At 40.2% G+C, this 9,529-nt stretch overlaps 1 protein-coding gene across 1 annotated transcript; it reads right to left on the bottom strand.

Moving 5' to 3' along the window:
* Positions 1-1,927: 1,927 nt before the first annotated feature.
* On the bottom strand, positions 1,928-8,838 carry LOC128357063 (protein Wnt-7a). Its single transcript, XM_053317296.1, has 4 exons — positions 8,768-8,838; positions 7,699-7,925; positions 4,700-4,971; positions 1,928-2,622 (listed from the first exon to the last, which is right to left on the bottom strand). The coding sequence occupies exons 1-4, from the start codon at positions 8,836-8,838 to the stop codon at positions 2,140-2,142; spliced, it is 1,053 nt and encodes a 350-aa protein (XP_053173271.1). The 3' UTR covers positions 1,928-2,139.
* Between the last annotated feature and the right edge of the window lie 691 nt (positions 8,839-9,529).

Genomic DNA, 9,529 nt, shown 5'->3' with positions numbered 1-9,529 from the left:
TGCCCATGTAGAAATACTCTGAAATGCAGCACAGGTGAAAAACTTTACAGGCAGCATTTGTCAATCCTAGGAGATTATTGGGAGCAGGTTTTCCGTCATCACCTTGGGTCCATCGCCTCACTTCACTTCCAGGCCAATGAGAGTGGAATCTGTAACGACTGTGGGCTTTAGCGTCGTTAACATTTCCCTGACATGTCAGCCTGCCTCTCTTGAAGACTGCCCTGCATTTTCTTGGCTGTGCTGTAGTTGTTGTAGCAACTAGTGGCCCAGGAGTGAATGAAGCAGATGTGCGAGTCATCTATCACCTGACAGCTCCCACTCCCCCGACTGAGCAAGCCATCACCGTGACAGTCTGCCCAACCGGCCTCATCAATTACACTGGTACCCTACTATTAGAGCACAAACACTTTTCTCCTCCGACACATTCAACTGCTTCCCAGTCTGCAAGATGGGCCCTCAATTAAGCCTGAATAACTTTCCCCTCTCAAAGAACGTCTCTCTTTCTGCTGCAGAGCACTGCACACATTGTAGTTGTATATGAGAGCTTTGAGCGCTGATTCATCTCCACAGTGACTGTATGATATTTGAGAATATCTATCCTTAACATATGACACTTTAATGAGTGCCTGATGAAGATGTAAATCACAGTATAGAAACGATTAATAAAGATGTGCTTTCATGTTCATTTGAAAGTAATGACTCTAATGGGTCATTGATTCCTATTTAATGAGCAATTAGGCTAATTTATGTCATAAAGGTTCAACCACTCCACTGCTTCTCTGATTAATGGCAAGAACATTTCGTAAATTTTTTTATCCTTTTCATACACTAGGTATTTTTTGACCGTTATCTGGACATTTACAGCACATTACAGCTGCTCAAGTATCTTTGCAAAATTTCTTTATGGTGTACCATTCTCTTTTGTGCTTTTGTCTTTTAATGAGAGTGAGACTCGATGTATGAAGAAGCAATAATGAAATCATGTCTTGTTAGTATTATTTTGTTCCTGTATTCCATCAGTAGTAGTCATGAAACGCAGTAAACACAGACGTTTGAACAAAGACACGTATAAACAGTTTCTCTCACTTACAATATACAACTATGGCAGTGACAGCAGGGGCCAACATATATCAGCTTTTAAAAACAGGTGTCAGGGTCGCAACTTGAACATTGGAATATGCAAAAGATATAAATAAGACATTCATATAAAAATAGGCTTTTACAAAATATACTCTATTAACCAATATTTACCAAAAGTGGAAAATGTGCCCGTGTTTTTGATCAGTGAATAAGTCCAGTTAAGTTAAATCAGCTTGAAGTGAGCAATACCATTGAAGACAGTCAGCAGAGCATACAGCCTCCTACCTTAACAAATGGGATTCTCTAGACTAGCAGCAAACAGAGGGAAGACAAACTCATGAGAGAGTCAGAAGGTCAATGTGAGTAGCCTACACCAGTTTCATCTGGAACGACATTATTCTACAACACAAGACATTATTCCAGGCAGATTCAAATCCAGTGTGTTAACAGTTTTTGATTGCTTTAATAAACTAAAACCTCCCAACATTTAGTTATTTTTGGTCCATAATGGACAAAATCAGTAGTTTTTTTAATAGAATAAATTAATATTAATTATTTTCATTCTCTAAATACAGTATGTTAAATATTCCAAATGGCTGTATCATTTCATCTGTGCACAGGGAGTGAGAACTACAGCAGCATGTACTGCCTAGAAATCACATCCACCATAATTCATTTGCATTGGCAAAGTCCATTTCCTAAACAGTCAAAATGTCAGTAGTTGTCCATATAGCTTAAAGTCTTGACATTTTGCTTCAGTGACTCACACTGTGGTGAGTCAGTCTTGTATGTCAGGGTGCTGCTTTTCCCTTAACGGTGTTTTGTCACATTGCTTCGATGCTGCACCCCAACAAACACAAAAGTCCGCAAAGAGGGTTGAAGAGCTTTGTGTGCAAAAGTATCATGACGCCCCATCTTCAGCTCACTGTATACACAGTATAGTAGTTCCTCATTATGTATGAACAGTCTTTTCGTGAAGTTTAACTGTTCCAGTTTGTCTGTGAAAATGAGCACTCATACATCTCACACACACAGGCACGCACCATCCAATAAATATTCTCATTTGCATGTGTACACCTCTGTCCTCTCACTGCAGGTGTTGCACTTGACATAGCAGCACCACAAGAACTTGCAGTTGCACTGCCAGACGCGGGAGTACTGATGTGTGTTGTATCCCCGGCCACAGCACATCAAGTCACAGCCACTGATATGCTGCATCATAGTCTTGTTACACACCCTGCCCTGCGTCCCCAAGCTTCCTGTCACAGGGTCCGCCTCACAGTAGTTAGGTGACTTGTCTATGTACACCAGTTCTGTATCCATGGGCTTCCGGTAAGAGTAAGGCTTCTTGATCTTGAGGAATTTAGGGCGCTTGTTGCGGCTGGCTTTGACTGGTTCCACGTGTACCGCATGGGCATACTTCTCCTTGAGAATGTAGCCGAGCTCGCGGAACTTGGGAAGTGTAGTCCAGCAGGTTTTGGTGGTGCAGGAGCCAGAGACACCATGACACTTGCATTCCAGTCGCATGTTCTTCTCCAGGACCTAGACACGCAAAAACAACTTAGTAACATAGTAACAACCAGCAACTGGAAAAACACTCCACTGATAAGTGATACTAATACTCTCTTCATAAGTTAATAACAGACTATTTAATCAATTATCATCATGCAGTCAAAATTGTTGAGAATTAGTTGAATTAGAAATTCATGCAATGTCTACATAGTCTAAAAACTGCCTCAATTCACATTTCAACTGTTGCACGTCAAGGTGAGTGACAAATGTGCAACTAAATGACATGTGACTGACAAATAGATACTAGGGGATTAAATACACTATACTTGGGGATTAAATACAGCCACACCACACTGCTGCATGATACAGTATACACAGAAGGCAAAATAATGTATTAAATTTCAGGCTCTGTATGTGTAGTTACCACACACAACACACGAATGTCAAGAGTGACTGTACAAAGTGCAGTGACTAGGATTACTGCTAAACCCTGAACTGATGACGATCAGAAGTGCCATTGACTGAAACTGGAATTTTCTTTAGCAACAAGGTCAATTGCAATTTCCTTTTTTGTCAAATGCTAGGAGTTTGGTATGCAATATGGTCTCCTGGAGCCATTGACAAGTTATTTATGCCTGTGTGTTCTTGGCAAGTAAACTGTAACAATAAAACCCAAATACAGACGTGTGAACAAGAACTGAAAAAACAACTTTTTCCCTGAGCAAACCACTTCATAAAACCCTTGGCTTCAACTCCCTAATCCATCAGTTGTTCTGTGACCAACACTTGTGACAGCCTTTGTCTGGACGTCTTCGACCAGGGAGCAGTGAATGGAGCTCCTGCTCAGTGTCACTGCTTTTGATTAGCATAAATAAAGGAGGCGGGGGGGATAACCATCAAAACAGAGAGCCCATTTATTAGTGCAGAGAACGGGAAAGAAAGAAAACTGCTCAAAGTTTGAATCCACAAGTACAGTCCTGTTCCTGGGAGGCAATTTAGCTGTCCATATAAGCCAATTTGAATTTGTGCTCCTAAAACTCGCGTAGAAAATGATCTGTGTGGTACAATTGTGTGTGCTTTTCAGCCAGTGTGGGGATGAACGTGTTGGTTGTGTGAATCAGGCTTTTCTGGCACGGTGTGAGAGAAAGAGCATATGAGTTACCTTGGGCAAAGCTGGGTTTTTTTTTTATCCTTCACTAACTCCAACCTCACTTTAGTTGTTTGGCACATTATTCCACTCAGTCTTTAACCTCTAGACTTACTGGAGTCTCTTTGTCACCCTGCACTGTTCTGCAGCAAAGGATGCAGAGAAAGCCATTAAATTAGCAAGTGAGCAGTAAATTTGTCTTCTTTTTCTTTTCATATTTTTGTCTCTCTTTCAACTTTCAAGTTTTTTTTGCTGTTGTCGTAAATTAAAGTATTTTATTTCTAAAGCAAGTAAGCATGGCCAATTGCATGGTGTTTAAACTTTGAGTTCTACCTGATAAAAATCAATTTTGGATTGAAACAACTAAATGCCAAATGGCTGAATAAAAATAGTTGATTGAAGTTGGCATGCAGGTGTCAAGTGCATGTAACAACAATTGCATACAGAAACAGAAACACATATTACTTGGGGACGATCAAACGTAGTAACTAAACAGTAAACACCCCTGTGGTGCATGTACAAGCACATTGCGCCTGATGTGGGTTTATGATATTAGAGAAATTTTGGAAGGGGATTGTGATAAAGGAAACCGTATACTGTCCCAGTGGTGCAGAGCATGGGGGGACTGGGCTAATGCCTTTTTGTACAGTGTCAATCTGTTTTCAGCACTGTGATCTGGGCTGTAATCAAACCCTGCCACTTAGACAGCTCTTTCCCTAAAAGCAGCCCTTTATTCTGCTGCTTGTTTAATCTTGGCTCTGCTGCCCAGATCCTTGGCAAGATTTACCCACACAACAGCATTGAAGACAATGTCATGTCGCCACAGTTACTGGGACCATCCTTTGACTTTTTAGCCAGCATGTTAAAGTCTGCAATTATATATCCTCAGTGCCTTGAAAGAATCTTAGAAAGTTTGGATGTGGATGAACATCTTTTGCAACATCTTCTGTGGTCACTTACCTTGCGTCCCACCTCATTATTATGGAGGTTCATGAGGGTCCTTGCATTCTGTTTGACCTCTCGAGCGTCGATAAATACTTTGGAGAAGTGCAGGCCGTAGCTGATGTCTGCAGAGCAGCCTCCCCACTTCCAGCCTTGGTCTTTACTGTAGAAACCCTGCTTCTCTTTGTCACAGCTACAGTCACTCAGGTTACCCTGTGTGCAGGCGGCAGTAATGGCATGGGCCACCCCTGCTGCAATGATGGCATAGGTAAATGCAGCCTCCTTACTGCCTAGGGGGGCAGAAGAAAGAGGTATTCAAAATAATGTAGCAGGTGTTTTGGTGTTTTTAATTGTGTAAAATAGAGAATGTCATGATGTCTCTCCAGTCTAAGGGGAATACGATAAGTACGAAAGAGGATTTTTTTATATATAGGAAAAAGAGATTAATTATTAACAGCATGTGTGCTTACATCACTGTCTTACTGACATATCACTCAAGGGCTGCAGTGTTTTGAAACCTGACCTGGAAACTGTCCTGCCCGTGAACCAAAATGGCTGCTGGCAGTATAGTCAACAAAGCAGTATGAATAAGAGGGTTGTCGAGAAGGAACAGCTATTGATCCGCTCAGAATCTGTCACATTCTGTGTAAACTCATAAGGCAATGACATCAGAATCTTCTTCCTGGCGTTATCTCCCCCGAAGTCCAGCTAACAAATCATTTACACCCACACGGAAATATCGATAAATAACTAAAGGCTAATCTGAAGGAATCATAGGCAGATCCTGAAAGTTTCTCAGTCGAGTTATAACCCAAGATTAAGCAGTAAAAAAAAAGTCTAATATATATATATAATATTTTATTTGAAACCTAATGGGATGTGTTGTCATGCAAACAAAGCCAAACATTTTCCTCCTTATACAGTATGAAAATAGTCTATAATATAATTAACCAGCATATTCATCAATATGATCAACAGCTGGCATGTTTGAATTTTCAACCCTGTGATTCATATTAATGCAAACAGGAAACGGCTAATTATAATATCCATCACATCTATGTGTAAATAAACTCTTCTTGTCTCGGTTCAAAACAAACATAATTTCTTCTTTGTCCTTCCTCCTGCCACCCGGTTCACTAGGTAAAGCTGGCATGTTTTTGATAAACATCTTGGATGTGTGCCCTTGCCATTGAAAAAAAAAAGCTCATATTGAGGCATCAATTATGTGGACGTTTTTATAGACTGGATGGGCTCCGAGCCAAAAATGAAGGTGTGTCGGTGCAGTCAGTCAGTTGTTAATTTTTCCCCTGCAGTTCTGAGTGCATGGGTTCACCACAAGAGATGGCATGAATTCTTCACGACATGTAATGAGAGGTCGAAGATGTTAAACAGAATAGACTAAAACATTCAAATTCCCAAAAAGCTTGTTTTGGTTTAAGTAAGATTACTATCAGAAAAACTATTTAACTGCCACGTTTATTTCTCTCTCACCTCTTAAGTGTCATATACCTTCTTTATATGAACCTCATCTGTTACAGCTTAGTGTAACTATAAAGTTCAAGTGCTAACATAGGCCTAAAATACTAAATGGGTCAATGCTGATGCACCTTGCATCACCCAAAAGCATTATGGTAGTTCACCGGTCATTCTCTTTTTGCTTTAAGAACAATTGTGATCTTGATCGCCCCACTCAGCCTGGGCATCAACAATGGCATTCATTTACAACCATTTGGCTTCTATGCTAATCTGATCAGTGAAACCAATCTATTCGGTACGGCTGTCCAAGCCATAGAAGTAAACCGCTTCTCTTGGAAATGCAGACCAACACTCTTGATGGGGTAAAACCACTCATTCATAAAGGAACAGATTGTCAAACATCGCTGTTTTCGTTTCAACAGCATGAAGAGATAATCCTTTCTCTCCAACAACAGCAGACAAGATGGCCTCAAACAGCTGGTCCAAGCTACTGACCATTGTTTAAAAAGATATTCTGTGTTTTTGTATTGTTTCGATAACTCTGGCTGGTGGAAATGAAAATATATCTAAATACTTTTAAGATTTTTATCAAAACTGTTTTACAATATCAAACCTGCAGCTATCAACTCCTTGCACTGGCAGTATAGCCATAGTTAGAATTAGACATACTATCATTATACCTTATCATACATTATGTCTACCTGGTCTTGGCATTCTCAACATCAAATAGTCCTTAATCTACCTGATCAACAAATGGGCCTATCTAACAAACTATCAGCCATAATTTCAGCATCCCTTGAGTTTCATCCCATCTGTAGTGGAGACTTCTTTCTCAGCAGTGGGAACACTGATTTGAGCTAATTTGTTTCTCTAATTTAGTACTTTCAAGTCTTGCTTTCCTCTAGGCTTCTCCCCACTGTAACTTATACCCGTGGTAAGATCTACGTTCTTACAGTTTGAGCCACAGCACCCATCACTAGACAGGATAAAGACCAGTGAAAATGTGTCTCCTGAGACTCTGCCGGGATGAAAAGAAAGGCTGCCAACTTTCACAAGAGCTTTGTTACAGTGTTGGCTTCAGATACCTTTTATACATGCTCAAAAAGCCCTGCTCAATGAAAAGTCTGGAGCAAAACTAGGCCCAGTGTAAGTGACACTAGCTCCTTATGTGATGCTCCTTATACTATAGATGCAGAGCAAATTATCTTGCAGATTAAGTTTGTCTGGTGCAATTTTTGATTGGAAATCAAGTGCACCAGCTATTAGATCATATTTAGTGAGGTTTATGGAGGATGTAGCATGTCAAGGGCATTACTTTATAGAAATATTATTTTTCAACAGGGCAACAGGATATAATTGAACTGTTTGATAAACCCAAATATATTTAAATTTTGCAATTAGGGTTGGCACTGGTTTAAAAAATACCGATATTTTTAAGGGAAAAAAGTTTCGTGCACACAGTTACACACCGATATGAGAAAGGTGTTCATTTCTGAAAAAAGATTCTAATTGAAAACAAACTTTAGCAGACAGCAACATACCCACTTTCAACTCTTTTCCGAAGACTGTCCTCTCTCCAAGCGCAGAGCAGTTCCACCGCCCGTTTTTGAACTGAAACTGACACTCGTTGATGCCCATTTGGGCTCCCTCTCCGATGACGATAATGGCATCGGGGCGACTCTGGCAGATAATCCGTTGTCTGGGGGCCAAACCGGGGATCTTGTTACAGATTATACTCGCACCTAGGGCCACCACCGACGAGAAGCCACTGCGAATAGAAGATAGATAGGTCTCAGAAAAAGTAGTCGTCAAAGCTTTGTTTTCCCATCCTAATAATATTGGCTGTTAATTTATTTCTCAGCTCTAATAGTATCAACCAGATGCATTTCCACTGTTTGGTTTATTTGATAGTAGCTAATAATAATCAACAAATTGAAAAAAAAAAAAGTCCACGTGGAGAATGGACAGAGATAATTGCATTTTGACACTGAAATTAATCAGTAAAAGTTTCACTATATTGACGATATTTTATAAAATGTGCGTACTAATGTGCACCTTTACAGAGTACAAACGAGTGAGGTCAAACTGTTCCGATTCCAATAAATTATTGGACTCTCATTTTTTAGATGAAAAAAGATTACATGATTTATTGTGAATTTTTACAGTGCGCAGACCTTTGTACCTACTGCAATAATATTTGTCTTGCACCTATAATTTGCCTGAATGTGTGCGTTCTTCTTAGGTGCACCATAAAACATATTTATAGGCTAAATTAAAAGTTGCAAATACCGTTTATTATTATACCAGTATGATTGCTTCCAACATTTAAAGGTCTGGTGAAGGAAATGTCATTAAATGATAAGCGCGCAGTGGTCGCGAGTCTAACTGAGATAAGTTTACGCACTTCCTAAATGTTTTCTTCATTGTTCATAAAATCAACATACACATTTTATTGTTCTATACATATCTTTTTAACGTTTAATGGACTCAACAGCGTTTTTGAAGTACCAACAACAGATAAAAGTCTTACTATCACTCGTCAGTTAAGTATTTCGTGTTTGAGAATAACCCACAGCAATCTAATGTGGATTCAATCAAAACGCAACTCACCCAATTTTCAAATAAACAATCCCTAGACAAAGTAAAACTCTTAAAATCCAGCGTCGTGTTCTCCGACTCATTGCGGCGGCCCCGCTCTCTGTTTCATGCAACGATTTGTAGAGCTGATGAGTAACTCGCTTCGCTTATTCTCCGATCGATCACAGCACAGGTAACTCCAAAGGAACTCCAAAACCACGGGAAGCATCAAAAAAAGGGGGGGTGGGGGGGATAGTAAACTCGGGAACCTTTACAAATTGCCGGCTAATGTATCATCCAAACTCCCTTTACATGGACCCCTTTCGCTGGGCCCTCTTGTCATTGCGAGGGTGTCACAGGTAACCCTTGAGGAGAGCAAGTGCGATTATCTCTTTCTCACAGTTCCTCTGCTACCCGCAGGACTTGGCTATATATCTGGCTCATCTATCTGGGGCGTGTTCACAGAAGACATGGGCCCCTGCTGAAGAATCCCGCCAGGGCTGAATCTCAACACACACACACACACACACACACACACACACACACACACGCACACACACTTTTATTATGTGAATTCACCTTGACTGATTGGGATGGCTATTTATCTGGTTATTAAGTGGGTCAGGGCTCAGTTTAATGTGTCTAACAGTCTATTTGTCCCTCCAGATGCAGCCAGTTAATTTCTTAAACTGAATTGAACCATATCATTTATCACACCTGCCAAGAGAAGCTCCAAAAAAACAGCTGCAAACAATATTAAAACCAAAACAATACATTTGCATTGATATTAAAGAA

This window comes from Scomber japonicus, chromosome 4 (assembly GCF_027409825.1).
Source record: "Scomber japonicus isolate fScoJap1 chromosome 4, fScoJap1.pri, whole genome shotgun sequence".
In the NCBI taxonomy this organism is placed as follows: Eukaryota; Metazoa; Chordata; class Actinopteri; order Scombriformes; family Scombridae; genus Scomber; species Scomber japonicus.
This window is presented reverse-complemented; position numbering and strand designations above follow the sequence as displayed.

What these genes read in the sequence shown, in the direction of transcription:
- LOC128357063 (XM_053317296.1), bottom strand. Translation starts at nt 8,838, where the DNA reads ATGAGTCGGAGAACACGACGCTGGATTTTAAGAGTTTTACTTTGTCTA. An exon ending in CGGAAAAGAGTTGAAAGTGG is followed by an intron (nt 4,972 to 7,698) that starts GTATGTTGCTGT and finishes CTGCCCCCCTAG; the next exon opens with GCAGTAAGGAGGCTGCATTT. An exon ending in ATAATGAGGTGGGACGCAAG is followed by an intron (nt 2,623 to 4,699) that starts GTAAGTGACCAC and finishes TTGCGTGTCTAG; the next exon opens with GTCCTGGAGAAGAACATGCG.